This window comes from Lissotriton vulgaris, chromosome 3_1, assembly GCF_964263255.1.
Source record: "Lissotriton vulgaris chromosome 3_1, aLisVul1.2, whole genome shotgun sequence".
Lineage (NCBI taxonomy): Eukaryota > Metazoa > Chordata > Amphibia > Caudata > Salamandridae > Lissotriton > Lissotriton vulgaris.
In genome coordinates this window covers 474,296,544-474,312,870 of record NC_141689.1, presented here as the reverse complement: position 1 = coordinate 474,312,870, position 16,327 = coordinate 474,296,544, and the positions used below count along the sequence as shown (strand labels likewise).

The following is a 16,327-nucleotide window of genomic DNA, read 5'->3' as shown; positions in this document are numbered from 1 at the left end:
AATCGGACCAATCCCATGATGTCCCTTCTTTGCATGCATCTCCCCACTCGTCCATGGAAGAATTCCTGGGACTCCTCAATGTGTGCAGGGGTCCGGTTGGTATTATGGGGGGAGGGAGGTGGGCGGTAAATCTGAGATCACAATGTGGGTTTGTCTAAAGTACTCATTACTGATTTTACATGTTTGCAAACTAATAAAAAACAGAGTTAACCATAAAAGCATGAGTCAATGTGATAAAGTTAGTGAAGATTATGTACAGCTACAACTCCACACTTCTAGATCCAAAGACATTTGGCAATCTCCACAAGATTATTTATTCTCAATATAATTAGCCGACTCCGATTAATCATACGACCTTGGTCATTTCCACATGCTTCTGCCGACATCACACTTAGTCTTCCTTGCTATCCCCTCATATGTTTCCCTAATTGCGAATCCTGTCTTCCACGATCTTTGAAGATATATTCACCAAGTATCTTTTGTTTCTGCTCCTCAATGTCAATGCTATGTCTCATATGGATAACCTTTGTACCTATGAGCAATGATATTACTCATGAAAATGTTATAAAGTTTAAAAAGAAATAATAATCTCAACTCAGAAATATGGCAATCCTCCTTCACTCTCAGTGTAAAAGTACAAATAATGGTTACCCTTCCCACTGTGCTCTCACTCATACTCCTGTACTTAACAAATCATAGACTTACTTTCATCTTGTTCTTATACCACTTCTAAATGGTTACTCTGTTTTTTTAACTCTTTCAATGTTTCCTGTAAAGAAGCCCAATTTTGTAGGTTTTTTGCAGATCCGCGGATCCACCTTGGGGCTCAGCTTGGCCCCGATGTGTGGTCCGCAGTGGATCCATGAACCAACACAAAAGCCTTTAAAAGCATTAAACAATCTACTGTTAATGGTTTTCATTTATAGTTTATTTTGTAAAATATTGTCAATTAAAAGACATACACTCCCCACTGAGCAATGTACACTAGTCTGCTTTTGCGTTTCACACTGCAGTCTCTTTTTCCCTCTCCCCACACACTTTTAGCTCTGTTTCCATAGTAACTATGTTTCCAATAGGCTCTGCCTACCAGTAGGTTTAAAGTTCACAAGTCTTTCTCTCAACAGCACACTAGCTTCACATTAACTATAGCAGGTGTGGTTGACTGCAATTCCTAGCATATCTCAAACAACATGGTCAGAGTCTGGATTGCGGGCCATAGTTTTGTGTTTTGGGCCAGAGAGAGTGCTAGAATGAGAGGCATTGACAAGGACCTGGATATACTTAATGTAGTCATTACTCAAGTTGGCCAGAGAGTGGCACCAATTGCTGCCTTTGGTTGAAAGCATTGCAGATTTCCAGCATTCAGAGCTCATGATTGTGCACTGTGGTGGCAATGACTGAGGCACAATTACTGGGGTAGGACTGGAAATCCTAATGAAGGATACCTTTGGTAAATTAATGTCAGTGTAAACACATGCTGCCTTGGTGTGCTCCAACATTTGCCAAAGACAGAAGTGGCAGTGGTCAACCCAGTTATTTCTGCAAATAGTGAAAACCGGGAAACATGTCAATAAAGCTGTTTCTGCATTTCTCTGAGACCACAACATGGGCTGTATATACCATGACAACATACACTTCAACATGGACCGAATATATTAAAAAGATACAGCCAACAACTTAAAAGACTGCATCCCGTTCTACATGTTATTGTCATCTACACACCAAAAATACAAAAGTTCTTTTCAGAGCCAACCCTTTTCTCAAACACTAGTTTTTTTGTTTTCAAATCCTTTTTTCTAATTTCTGACTCGGATCTGCAGATCCTCGGCTGACAGAGGGTTTCAGCTGGATATGTTGCATGCTGATACGCAACGAATCCACTAATCCGTTCCCAGCCAAAAGCACACATTCAATACAGAACAACAAATTTAATACAAACACATCCAATTAAAATGTATATTACTGTATCACTGCATGTGTGTGGGTGTGGGAGTAGCTGTGTATGTAATTGAGTGGGTATGTGAGGGGCTCTATGGGTATGTGAGTGGGTGTGTTGTTGCTGTGTGGGTGTGTGAGTTGCTGTCTAGTGCCTATGTAGGTGTGTGAATAGTTTTCTAGATTTGTGGATGGGTGTGTCAGTGGCTATATGGATATACAAGTAGGTGTGTGGGTGGTTCAGTGAGTGTGTAAGTGGTTCTGTGACTGGATGTGTGAGTGGGTATGTGACTGGCAGTGTGGGCCTGTAAGTGGGTGTATAAGTGGGTGTATGGGTGTGTGTAGTTTTGTGGGTGTGTGAATGGTGGGTGTCTGTGGGTGTGCTAGTGCTTGTGTGGTCTGTGAATCGGTGAGTGCTTCTCTGGGTATGCAAGTGGATGTGTGAGTTGGTATGTCAGTGGTTTTGCTGTATCGGTGTGTGTGTAAGTGGCTGTGTGAGTCTGTGAGTGAGTGTGTAAGTGGCTTATGGATGTGTCCGTGGCTGTGAGAGTGGTTCTCTGGGTCCCTGAGTGGATTTATAAGTGACTGTATGGATGTGTGGGTGTGTGAGTGGGTGTATGTTTTTTTATTTATTTGGGGTCTGTATCCACTACGGATTTACACAGGAGGCTGCGCTGAGTGCCGCGGTGGATCTGCGGATCCTCATGTGCCCCCCCAAAAAAGTTGTCTCACAATTTCTTCCCCAGGTGGTGTTCCTCACAGACCACTCCATCAGTCCAATGGGATCAAGATACCTCTATCCTGACCCCTTATATCCTACTTCTAATTTATTTTCTCCCCGAAACCATGTCTCTATTCACAAAATGACGGGTAAAACTTTTCTCTCAGGTTGTGGCCAGCCAATCTTGGCATTGCTTTGGTGTGTGAACCCAACAAAGAGTTCTGATGAGAGAATAAGATGCATAAGCATAAAGCTTTCGCAATTGAGCAAAGGGCATTTCCAGCTGGAAGGTATTTTCTGATATAAATCTGCAGACATCTTTTTTAAGGAAAAGAGTTAAAGGGAATCTCTCCTGAAGAATGGTAAGGTTTCGGATGTCAGTAAAGAGTCAAACGTGCTCTCAACTACTAGGGTATACGAGTAGGTGTGTGGGTGGTTATGTGGGTGTGTAAGTGGTTCTGTGACTGGCTGTGTGGGTCTGTAAGTGGCTGTGTAAGTGGGTGTATGGGTGTGTGAGTAGTTTTGTGGGTGTGTGAATGGTGGGAGTCTGTGGGTGTGCTAGTGCTTGTATGGTCTGTGAATGGGTGAGTGGTTCTCTGGGTATGCAATTGGATATGTGAGTGGGTAGGTCAGTGGTTGTGCTGTATCAGTGTGTGAGTGGATGTGTAAGTGGCTGTGTGAGTCTGTGAGTGTGTAGGTGGCTGTATGGATGTGTACATGGCTGTGTGAGTGGGTGTGAGAGTGGTTCTCTGGGTCCCTGAGTGGATGTATAAGTGACTGTATGGGTGTTTGAGTGGGTGTATGGATGTGTGGGTGTGTGAGAGAGTGTGTGAGTGGGCCTGTGAGTGGGTGTATGTGTTTTTTATTTGGGGTCTGTATGCACTACGGATTCACACAGGGGGCCGAGCTGAGTGCCCCAGAGGATCCGTTAACTCTCCTGCGCCCCCCAAAAAAGTTGCCTCACAATTTCTTCCCCAGGGGGTGTTCCTCACAGACCACTCCATCAGTCCCATGGGGTCAGGATACCTCTATCCTGACCCCTTATATCCTATTTCTACTTTATTTTCTCCCCAAAACTGCGTCTCTACTCACAAAATGACGGGCAAAACTTTTCTCTCAGGTTGTGGCCAGCCAATCATGGCATTGCTTTGGTCGTGAACCCAACAAGAGTTATGATGAGAGAATAAGATGCATAAGCATGAATCTTTCGCAATTGAGCAAAGGGCATTTCAAGCTGGAAGGAATTCTCTGATATAAATCAGCAGACATCAAAAGAGTTAAAGGGAATCTCTCCTGAAGAATGGTAAGCTTACGGTTCTCAGTAAAGAGTCCAAAGTGCTCTCAACTACTAGAGCCAGATTCCAGAAAGTGAACGTGTGTGAATGAATCTATCTACTCTAGGAATATGCTCATATAAATCTGTAAAAACACAAATTGTAACATGTGAAACATTCCCGGTTCTCGTTGTCCAATAGGATTTAAGATACATTAATCTAAATGTGAGGCGATGTAAATCACCTGTAGGAATCAGAAAACCATCCAAGACGATTTTGATCTCACATGGAAGACCTTGGGTTTGTGTGTTACATTTCAAATGCCTATTCACTAGCTAACAGGAGAAATCTGGAAAGTTACAACATCTGCAGTGGGAGAGAAATACATATCATCCAAAACAAGATTCAATGTGAAAAATAGGCCTTTCAATACTAATGTTTAAATCACTGTTAGTATGGCATACGTTGATAGGCCAACTTAATTCAACACCTTGTTATTGCCCTTGTATGCGTTCAACAACTAAGTATGACTACCCACTACAGAGTTATTTTGCACAAACTTTTGTACTTTCCATTTGAATGTGTTTCTATTTTTTGAATGAAGGGATTCGCTCCAGCAAGTGCATCTAAAAGCGTATGTTGGCATACGTTAGTAATAGCCATTGTTTCCGGGTTAGACGAACACCAATGAATTTTACTAATTGCAGTGCACTAAAACATCTCCCCTGATCTCACTTGCATGTGAAGCTGTATCGATTCATATCCCTGCTTCTCAAAGAATGTTTTCACTCGTAGGCTTGCCTTGGCTGCACTGAATAAATATGAGCAAGCAATAACCAGCTACCAAAAGGCACTGGACCTAGAACCAGAAAATGACACCTACAAGTCAAATTTAAAGACTGCACAACAAAAATTGAGAGAGATTTCAAGCCCTGTAAGTTATGCTGTTGCATCTGTTCACACTTTAAAGCTCTCATCATTACTTTCTGACCCTGACATTGCTCTTCATTTCAGACAGGGTCTGCATTTGGATTTGACATGGCCAGCCTCATCAGCAACCCAGCCTTCGTTAGCATGGTGAGTATGTTACGGAATAGGGAGAGAGTCGGGCTCACTATAAAATAACTGTGAGGACAAAGTGCAGAGTATTCAGAGGAGCACCCACTGAAATGTAACAACAAAGGAGGAAAAGCTGACAATTATTCCGGATGTTATGAGAGTGAGAGTTTTAAGTGAATGTCCTACGAAGCCCATGCAGCCAGAAGAAGCGGGTGTTGTGTTGCAAGGACATGAAAGCTACTTAGTCCAGAGGATCTCAGCTTTATTCTTCAACTAGGATCCATATTAAGGCTCATGCTAGGCCTCATACAATGCCCCACCAGGAGCAGCCTCCTTGCCGCTCAGCCCTTCCACACCAACTGATTCCTTTTTCCACTCAAACACTCTCAATATTCTGATGACATCACATAGACTGAGCAGCAAGGCAAAGGCAGCAACGGAGAGGATGCATTAATCACTTACTAGATTACAACATGTTTCTATGTCGAAGGAGCCCGTTAAGAAACGGGCCATTATAAGCCATCCGTACTGAGACTAACCATCATTTGAGGCATGCTGTACATATGATCACAGTGATTCTTTATGAACGGCCCAATGTAGGAATATTGATCTTCCTTGAAGTCCGCATTCATTGAATGGGTTCCAATGGTGGTGATATAGAAATTGATGGACATAAGCAGCTTCTCATGACATGCAAAGAACCCAGGATGCATTTGTCATATCTCATCATAGTCAGTGCCAGGAGTCGTGCTTTCAGAAGGTTAGGAGGTTTGGAAATATTCTGGATATCTAGGACTTCGGACCATAGTCCGATGGCTAGGCAGGAAAAATCCTCAATTGCAGACTTGATATTGTTTGTTTTTGCAACCTTTTGTGTCAAACTTGGTTTTCCTCTAGTTAGGGTCTGTCTCCCTGAAGGTGTGGAGTTTTTATTGCGGTTAGCATGGAGGCCAAGAGTGTAGCGCATTTTGTGTTGTACAGGTGAGCTTGAAATTGATACATCATTCTAGTGATAGACAGTGTAGTTGCGTTAGGATTAGAGTTATGTGATCTGGTTTTCTTTTGTTTGAGATCAGTTGTGATGCAGCATTAAGAAGGTTGTTAAGTAGTGAGACTGTGGAGTTGGATAGCCCTGCTAACATTGCATTGCCTCTGTCTATTTGGAAGAGTACTATAACTTAAAAGATGGTCTGAAGTCTTGGTGGGATGGAGTTCTTGATTTTCTTTAAGAGGTGCAAGTGCTATGTAGTCTTTCTTGCCAGATTATTGAGATGCCTCAGAATAGAGGGCTCAGAACTCCTTCTGATATATTCATCCACACCTCCTCTGTGGGCATACATGCAAATTGTGGTACTGCCTCATTATTCATTTTCTCCACCATGGCACTAGGCACCCCCCCACCTCTACTGAATACAGATCTCATACCATTGTTGGTCAACAAGCTTGCGCCTCAGGTATTCATAGCCATGGAAAGTTTTAAAATGTATGATTACCCATCCTCATGCTCGTGTGTCACCTGAAAACCTTTATTGTCACTACTGGTACTTTTCCGTCTCTTGTACATCACTGAGTCAGGCACACTTCTGGTGGTGAGTAGCACTGTGAACACCATGGATGATAGTTCTGCTTGTTTACATTGTACTTCTAAACCTTAAGTGACTTTTCACCCAGTCTAGATGATGAGTTCCGTTCTCTTCAGTTCCATTGACATTTTGGACAAAGTACTTGACTGGTTTTATTTTAGTGGGCAGGAACCCGTTTTTCAAATAAAATCAAAGTCTTTCCCAACTTCCTCGTGGCACGAAGCACTTCATGTATCGATTCTGTTGCAATTTATTTAATTAATACATGGAGACACTGGTAGGTAGGCTGACTGCTCAGAAGTATGCATTCATCACTATCCTGAATGCACACAGCTGTGTTTTAGAGTGTTGTTTCAGCAAATGACATCCGACACCTGAAGCAGTGTCTTGAATCATTCCAATGTTGGCGGCGGCCAACTTCCTAAAACTTAGCACCACAAATACTTAATTCCTCTTGATGTTGCCTCCCTGAAGCTATCCAAGTAACAGTCCTTCACTTTCAGTTTATTTAGTCAAATATCTTGGATGTGTGGTCTACTCTATGTATAAGGTTCACATTGAGAACAACATCAAATAATGTCCCAATCTTCAGTTACTCAAAAATAGACATTTATATAAATACCTGACCTTAGTTGTTAAGAACCCCAATTATGCCTGTGCTAGTGATAGAGCGCGGGCTCACCTGCTCAACATACTCATCTGGGCCCATATGTTTATATATACATTAAACAGGTAAACCTACACTCAATCAATTGTTTTTTTTTACCATTTTGATTTTTTTACCATTTATCTTACCAATCCAAGTCACTGATACCTTTAGTCCTAAAGGATCTAAGGGAGTTAGAGAGAAAATAGGTAGCAATAATAACATTTAGCTTTTCATAAATGACCACAAAATCGGGAAAGGTTTAAAATCTTTCTCTAAGTAAGATCTTTGAAAACTTATAAAAACGTAAAACTCAAATGTATTTCTTATTTTGTTTAGACTAATGCAGATTTTAAAACATAAACATTTCAAAATGATTTGGAGAGAAAATGTCGTTAAGCATTTAAACAGAGGGTGGGTAAGAGAAAAGGGAAAACAGTACAATGACAAACCCAGACTCTATAGTTACCTAGAACGGTGTGAGGACCAACCCTGGTCATAGGCAGAGTCAAAGAATAAGAATCCCAAAGTATAAGTGCCAGCAGGAAAGAACAGTTGCAAGCCAGAATCAGGACAGGTTACGGATCAAATTGGATCAGGATAGGACCACCGCAGGTTAAGACCAGCACCACAGTTAAAGTTCAAACACCAGCGTTGTAAAACCCTCTCTGCAGCTAACAGTCGAACCCCAATTGGGTCATGAATCTCCTTCCCAGAACCCCGATTGGGTTATCGAATCTTCTGACACAGTGCTCCGCCAGCAACTCTGCTCTCAAATCACCTATTGAGTGCGTTGGATCAGTGATAGGTCAGCTATTTGGACAAGTCGGACAATCTAACTAACTAAGCCTACCCTAGTTATACTATTTTTCAGGTCAGTGTACCACCCCCAAATGTTGCAAATGTGTGAATCCCACAATTTTATTGGACAGAGAACGAGGAGTAGCCATCACACCATACTTTTCTAGAAGCAACTTGTCAATCATGTATTCAAGTCGTTCCCTCCCATAACTTTATCTACCATGTTCTTTATTCCGCCCGGTAGTGAAATGTATCAATAATCATTTTAAAACATTTAATCAATTTAGCTTCCTCTGGCAAGGTAAGGAGTTCATTCTTCTCCGCCTTCCATGTCCGTCTTGGCTTTGATTCAAGGCTACAGCTTCTGTGGCTTCAAGACTTGTCGCACAGGCGCAGTTTTTCCAAAGATGGATTTCAGCAAAGCATTTAGGCCCGTAATTTTGTACCATGTAAAAATAGAAAAGAAACAGTTTTAGAAACACTGAATAAATTAATGCACTTTATACCACTTCTTTCTACTCTATTCCCATTATTTTATTTTATACTATTGCATTAAATATTAAGCGAAAACAAACAGCTTAGCAAAGCAGCGATGCAAGCTTCTTGCACGTTAGGACACATAACAGCCATTCTAATTCTATGGCGCAGAAGCAAAAGTTTTCCCACCAAGCATGTCACGTGGGCATGACAAACGAATGTGCAGTAGAAAATCCTGCGTAGCAGCAGCCATTTTAGTGCAAGCGGATTATAGTTAGTAAAAGCACATTGGCAAGCTTCCCCTAGATGCCTAATATGTTGTGTAATGCAATATTAATAAGACAAAACATGTTAGTTAGTACATTAATATTATTATCGAGATGGTTGAGTACGAGCAAGTCACTTTACGTGTGAAACCTTGCTCCATCACTAGTCTTCTTTTCTGGTCCTTTTATTGCATATTAGTTGTTATAAAGGCCATCTTCATCCTACTGACCACATAAAATCAAGATATATGATGCATGACAGTAAAAGTATCCTTTGCCCTATTGGCTGTCCTTGCACGATTTTGGTGCCAGTCATTTTCAGTGGCCTTTCTGAAGGCTCCTCTTCATGCTCCTAATTAGAACCTTCTCAGGCCCAGACTGGGTCACGATTTTCAACAGCAATTGCAGCTAAATGCCAGTAGGTTGTGCTTTCAGGCTCTGAATCAGCCATGCGCTGTCCAGGATATGACAACGTTGAGCACATATTTGTATTTATTTCTGTATTTTATATAGCACGGACATGGCCCAAAGGCATCAAAGCACCTTATAACAATAGCAGAGTACAAGTGTACCGCGAGTTACAGTTACAATAATTATATTCAGACATTTGCATCAGTAGATGCGACTAGGACGATTGCAGCAGATTAGTCAGAGGTCGTACATAGTTCAAGCATCGATTAAGATGGTGGGGTCAGATACCGAAGGTAGCTCATATCATGGTGGAGAGAGTATATAAGTTTGGTCGAGGGTGATTAACCAGTGTCTGTCAAATAGGCGGAGCTTGAGGTACTATTTGAAGGTGACGAGGCCGGTGGTTAGGCGGAGGGAGGGAGGTAAGGAGTTCCAAATTCTTGTGGCACTAGTGCAAAATGATCGGCACATGTACCATTCTTGATAGAAGATGGGATGTTCCAGGAGCAGGGATTGGGCATTTCTGGAACCCCTATGTGCTCCATAGATTTTTCTGTTTCTAGTTTAGATAGAAGGGTGAAGAGCAGTGCAGTGCTCTTTGGGAAATGCAGGCAGTTTTGAATTGGGCCCGCGCTTTAATGGGAAGCCATTGGAGGGTGAGCAGGGCAGGGGAAATGTGGTCAAATTTCTTGGAACCTAAAACAAATCGAGCTGCTGCATGTAGTGTTGCTCTCAGTGGTCCTAGGTGAACTTTGGGAATGCCTGAGAGAAGGGCAATACCATAGTCTGGAGAGAACGAGAGACGGCACCACTGTATTGAGATCTTGTCTCGGTCGGTGCAGGTAAGTGCGGTGAGGCAGGGGTGGGGCAGCGGCGGGAGGGAGGAAGTCAACAGACGACAGAATAGGGTAAATTAAATAAATAAATCCTATTCTGTCGTATGTCAACATCCCCCCCCCCCCGCCCCCCTTCCCCCCCGATCGGCGCTACCAGCAATGACCGCCGCTGGCCCCAAGGCTGCCTAAAATGGTGTTGTGCGCTTTTAGCCATGGCTGTGATGTGTCTGTGAAGATTGAGATTATTGTCAAGGGTGATACCAAGTGATCTAGCACTCTGGAAAATGGCACGGCAACCATGCAGGACAGGACAGTTAGCCAATAATTCCCGTTCTGGGGTTTTTGCTTTCAGAGGAAAAATCAAGAGGAATTCTATTTTAGTTGGATTGAGTTTTAGATGGTGGTTCGACGTCCAGTTTTTAATCTTTAGGAGCATGATTGAAAGGAGGGCAATAGCTTCAAGGGATGAGATTTTCATTTGTATTTCAGTGTTGTCAGCATAGAGGTGGAAGAGAATCCCAGAGTTTCTGAGATTCACACATAGTGGTTATCGGTAGCGGTTAAAGAGAGTTGGGGAGAGGATCGAGCCTTGAGGGACTCCTTGATGTGCACTGACTGGTCTCGAGATCGATTTGCCCATTTTCACAGTTTGGGAACGGCTAGTTAGGCATGAGGAAAACCAGTTTAGCACTGTGCCTCGACATCCCATGCGTTGTTCAAGAGTGCGAAGGAAGCCCAGATGGTTAACAGTGTCTAATGCAGCAGACAAGTCCAGGCAGACTAGGAGGCAAGGGTTACCGGAGTCGAGGATTCTAAGGGAGTCATTGACTATTTGGAGGATTGCAGTTTCTGTACTGTGGCCTTGGTAGAAATCGGATTGAAGAGTGTCTTGGAGGTTGATTGTTTGAATGTGAGAAGCGAGTTGGGACGCTATGCAACTTTCAGTGACTTTGCCCAGAAATGGAATTGACGCCATCCCTGCATGCTAATGTCAGTTCCTTTCTTTTGTGCCCTTCGACTTGGATCTGAAGGTATGCTCCCAAGGTTGATGGTTATACCAAAGCCAAAATTTCAAAAGACAGCTTTCCATGGGGAAATGTCTTCCCTCGAGAAAGCAAGTCTTAACCTGTGCTACAACTGCTGGACGTGGATGTTGATCTCACATCAATGCGACATTTGCCTATGTGGAGTTCGTTTTTGATTAAGAGTTGTGTGATAGCTGATTCCTGATTTACTTAAAGGCCAACGGGGAGCCGGAAGTAAAACTCTATGTTGTGGAACAAGAACAGATTTTACAAAAAATAATGCAATATCTCATCTGTTGAAGGTAGAGGGTCCACTTCCATGCCGAACTTGCTCTGAATCTTCTCTTTAGATTAAATCCAAGTCACGCCTAAGCACTAGAAGGCCAAACGAAATGTATCCCAACTTGCCACTCTCTTGCAGGTGAGAAACCTGCAGTCGGTACTCCGGGGCCCAACTCCTCTTGTGTCTCCTGTCTCTGAGTCCATCCCGGGGTTGGTGCTGGTATGCACATGTTGACGGGGCTGTCTACGACCCTGCAGCAGTGAGAAGCTTTCAAAAAGGGCGTGCTGCAGATTTTCAAGGAAATGGTGGGTCCATCTGGAGCTCTTTTGGTCCCCATGGAACTGCGGGGGTCACTGGTTGCAATTCTGTCATCTGACCTTGCTGGGATTCATTTTAGTTTTCTACTGGCCTACACTTCCACACAGGCGCAGTGCCAACCACGGCCCCAGTGGTACAAGTAAGAGTGGTTCACGGTGCGTTTAATTTAAAGATACATTAATAAAGTTGGTGGTTTTCTGACCTGTCCAGGAATTTGTGGACGAGTCAGACATTCACCACATTCATTACTGTTTCTCTAAAACAAGACCAGAGTTAACCACTGTTGTTTGTACCTCAGTTATTAACCTATGGTTCTTGATTAGAATATCGGGTATCACTTATGTTTATTAGCGTGCACATTTCAGATCCAGTCCAAACACCAATCTCTGTCCGGAGGTGACATCGGCCATGCTCAACCTATATTGTGCTATGAAATTACTAAAGGGCAGTCTTCAACATTGGAAGATATGTAGCCTCTCATCAGACTGCAGCACTACAGGAGGCTGTGGGCCCTTTTTAGGTAGGATTCAGATGCACTTCAGGGGCTTCAGAACATGTCACTCGATGAACATGAGTCTGACAGTTTAACTCCCCTCTCCATGCACTGGTGCTGAATTATACCTTGACTTAACGAAATGCTAGTGGTTTGGACACCTCTCCTATGAATGAATTAAAATCTCCACCAGGCTTAGCCAAAGAGAAAAGCACTTCTTTTACATTTGTTCTCTGCAGGGCAGTGGAAGTATTTGACTTGCTGCGACTTACAAATGAAGCCAGAGCAAACTTTTTGACAGATAGCTTACACCTGGCCCGCCACATCTGAGCCTTTACTACCATTTAGGGATGCCCTGACACCCACTTTCATGCCCTCCCGGATGAAGCAGTGCTCATCTTTCCCAGTTAGTCTCCCAGTGTCTAGACGACTTAGCCCATTCCCTCAAGACCTGGCTTTTCTAACCAAGCGCCCAAACTTGGAACGTGTAGTGGTCTTTGCATCCATGAGCAAGGTCAACTCACTCGTCTTTTCTTCTGCACTGCCAGATAGGCCATCAAAGTGTATCGACACTTTTGACAAATGAGTATTCTCTTCTGCCAATCTGGCTGTCTGAACCTTACATTCTGCTGTCTCCTAGGCCTAAACACACATCTTTTGTGACATAGCCAGCAAATACTTGCATGCTATCCTTGACGAGTTCAGGAACGCCCTTGTCCAAGCGATTCAGGGTGGACAAGATGCTGTAAAATAGGTCTTGTGGGCCAGCCTTGACACAGTAAACTGTGTAGGCCGTGCACTGGCACCAGTGTCATGAGCAGGTGTCATGTCTGGATGTGAGCTGCTGGGTTTTCCAGTGATGTTCAGGCATCCTTGATGGACATAACCTTTGATGGATCCAGACTCTTTGTAGAAAGAGCAATCTCTATAGAAAAGTGTTTTAAAGTTAGCTTCTTTATGGCCCACTCCCTAGGCTTTCATTTCACCAGCCTGCCAGTCCCCATCAAGAGGATCGATAGGGATGTATTTCACTCTGCTGTGGGACCGCTCCACGGCTACCCCCTTGTGTCTGAGGAAGATCAAGACAGACCAGTTCCAAGTTATTTTACTAGCCCCAGATTGGCACAGGAGGGTTCAGAATCCCAACCTGTTGAGCCTGAGTATTTGCCTTCCAATCCATTCATTTCTTTAGTAGGACCTTCAGCTTCAGCAACAAGACACTGCCCTTCACCCAAATCTCAACAATGTGCACCTTTATGTGTGGTGATTGAATGGCGACAATGGAGTTATTTGGACTTGCCAGCTGATTTAGCGTATGTGGTTTTTGCAGACAGGCACTCTTCAGCTAAATCCATCTAATCAGGGCAGTGGGAGAAATGTATGGCCTGGTGTTGGGGCTATCAGCTTGATCCTCTACAGACCAAGTTATCTGATGTTCTGTTGTTTGTTTTTATCTTTGACCCAGCAAGGCTTTGCGGTAGGCACAGTTACAAGTTACGTCGTGTCTTTTGGCCTTTTTATATTTGTCTGACCATCATTCTGTATTAAAGACATCCGTTGTGTTGAGTCTCTAGGAAGAATTGACGCATATGTTCCCACCAAAGCCCTTCATTATGCCTCAAAGGAACTTTAATTTGTTCCTTATGTTTGAGCCCAAGCACTTTTGCTCTCTACTGCTTTTCACTATCAAGACAGTATTTCTTCTCGCTGTCTCTTCAGCATGCCATGTCAGTGAGCTGCAGGCACTGTCAGAACAACCTCACTACGTTCTTTCCTCACAATTGGTGCAGAGAACCCAAGTTTCCTTTCTACCAAATGTTGTATTACGCTTCTATGTGGATCAATCCATCACCCATCCTCCTTTTTCCTATCTCCGCAACATCCCTCAAAAGAGGGTGAGAGATTTTACTGTATTGATCTGAGGAGGGTCCTCAGTTTTTAGACTGAGTGCACAAAAGAATACTAAGTCGATAGTCAGCTATTCAAGGACTTTGCCAGTGCTAAAAAGGGGAGGCAGTACATAAACAGACTGCCGAGCAAACAATAAGATATGGGATCATTCCACCAGAACTACAAATGCTTCTATAATGTGCTAGATGTCTGCCAGGCTGCTACAAGGGCATCTGTACATACATTCACCAAACACTACTGTATCGACAGTCAAGTCAACGGAGAGGGCCATTAAACGAGTTTGATTCTGCAAGACCTTCCGGTATGAGTCCATTCCTCAGACCCCCTAACTTTTGGGAGTTAGTGCTTGGGTATCTATTCGAAAGGTGAGGAAACTGCGGTTAGAAGTATACATCAGAAGAACAAATCACTAACCTTTACTAATGCACTTTCATATGGATACTCTCGCCACAGATTCCTCACTGACCCCATCCTCCGTCTTCTGAGGAGTGGACTCAGGTGATAGTAAAAAGGTCCCAAGACAGTTTTGGCACACAGTCTCCTCCAATCTCTCACAATTTGTCAGTGTCTCAGGGCGCAAAAAAGTGCAAGACGGATGTCAGCGCTCAGGGATGGCACCTATTTGTGGCTCCATGTAGTCAATTCCAGGTCAGGACAAGGCCATTTTAGAGCCCAATGGTGCCACCCACCGGTGCACAAGAGCAATTGCTGTTGAAAAGCTGGATCCAGTCTCACGTCTTCCAATATTCTGAAGTAGAGGAATCTGCAGTTAGATAGAGTATCCACCAGAAAGAGCATTACAAAAACATTTCTTTGGAATGTTGGCCAAGTTATTAATATGAGGGAAATATAATTTCATGTTACGTTACGTTAAAAATATTTATACCGCGCACGTTCACCAACGGTTTCATGGCGCTCTTGACATAACGGCAGCTGGGGTGGAGGAGTTACTCAAGTGCTGACTGAAACAAGAAGGTCTTTAACAGTCTGCGAAAGTGATCGTAGTTGGGACAGAGGCGGAGTGCAGTTGGGAGGGAATTCCAGGTGGTGGGGGCCATGGCCAAGAAACTCAGACCACCATGCTTTTTCCGTCTGGTTTTGGGAGTGACAGGGAGATTAAGAGTTGCAGAGCAGAGGTCTCTGTGGGGGACATACCGTGTCAGGCAAGAAGAAATGAATGCAGGGGCTAGATCAGATAGGGCTTTGAAAGTAATGCAGCCCAGTTTAAAGATGCAGCGTTTAGTGATGGGGAGCCAGTGAAGGCTACGCAGAAGAGGGGTGACATGCTGATATTTTGGCTGGCGGAAAATCAGGCGGGCTGCCTGGTTCTGGACAAGTTGTAGCCGGTGGAGATGGATTGATGGAATTCCGGCATACAACGTGTTGGCATAGTCGAGTCTGGTAGTGATCAGTGCTAGGATGACTAGAATTAGGGCATCTCTAGTGAGGAACCTGCTGATTTTACGAATCCGCCTTAGATGGAAAAAACAGGATGAGGTGACTGCGTTGATTTGAGGCCTCATAGAGAGGTCCTCAGAGATGACCACCCCCAGACTCTTCACAGTGCTAACCGGGCTAGGTGGGGTCCCCAGGGAAGAGGGCCAAAAGGTGGAATTCCACGGATTAGTGGAGCCCCCTACAAGTACCAGCTCCGTTTTTGTGGGGTTCAGTTTTAACTGGCTGTGAAGCATCCACTCTGCGATGTTGAGCATAGTAGATTGAAAGTTGGAGCGGGAGGAAGGAAGAGGGTCAATGGGAAAAATTAACTGAAGATCGTCTGCGTAGTTGAAAATAGTGACCGGGGTATTAAGGAGGGAAGCAAGAAGGGGCTGTAGGTACAAATTAAACAGTAAGGGTGAGAGCGCGGAGCCCTGAGGGACCCCGCAGGTGAGAGATGAATAGGGCGCAGAAAAGGTAGATAAGTGAACTGCTTGATCTGAGCCAGTTGAGGGCCACCCCCTGGATGCCGGCGTTGTTGGCACGGTCGATCAAAATAGTATGATCGAAGGTGTCAAAAGCAGCCGACAGGTCCAGGAGGACAAGGGCCTGAGAGATGTTATTGTCGGCACCTTTCCTAAGGGCATCCATGACGGCCACTATGACGGTCTCGGTGGAGTGGAGGGGTCTGAAGCCAGCTTGTTGGGCATCCAGGAAGGAGGAATTCTCGATGAAGGTACTCAGGCAGCGGGTAACGTAGGTCTCCAGAATTTTGCCCAAGTAGGGGAGGAGGGAAATGGGACGATAATTACTTAGAATGGTAGGGTCAGCATTGGTTTTTTTAAGGATGG

General features: G+C 44.0%; 1 protein-coding gene across 1 annotated transcript in view; it reads left to right on the top strand.

Annotated features, from left to right (window-relative positions):
- Positions 1-16,327, top strand: part of SGTB (small glutamine rich tetratricopeptide repeat co-chaperone beta) — a 134,605-nt gene that overhangs the window by 91,651 nt on the left and 26,627 nt on the right. The window contains exons 7-8 of the mRNA XM_086962963.1: positions 4,726-4,864; positions 4,945-5,007. Of these exons, the coding sequence (XP_086819089.1) occupies positions 4,726-4,864; positions 4,945-5,007 (202 nt within the window). The remainder of the gene's footprint in view (positions 1-4,725; positions 4,865-4,944; positions 5,008-16,327) is intronic.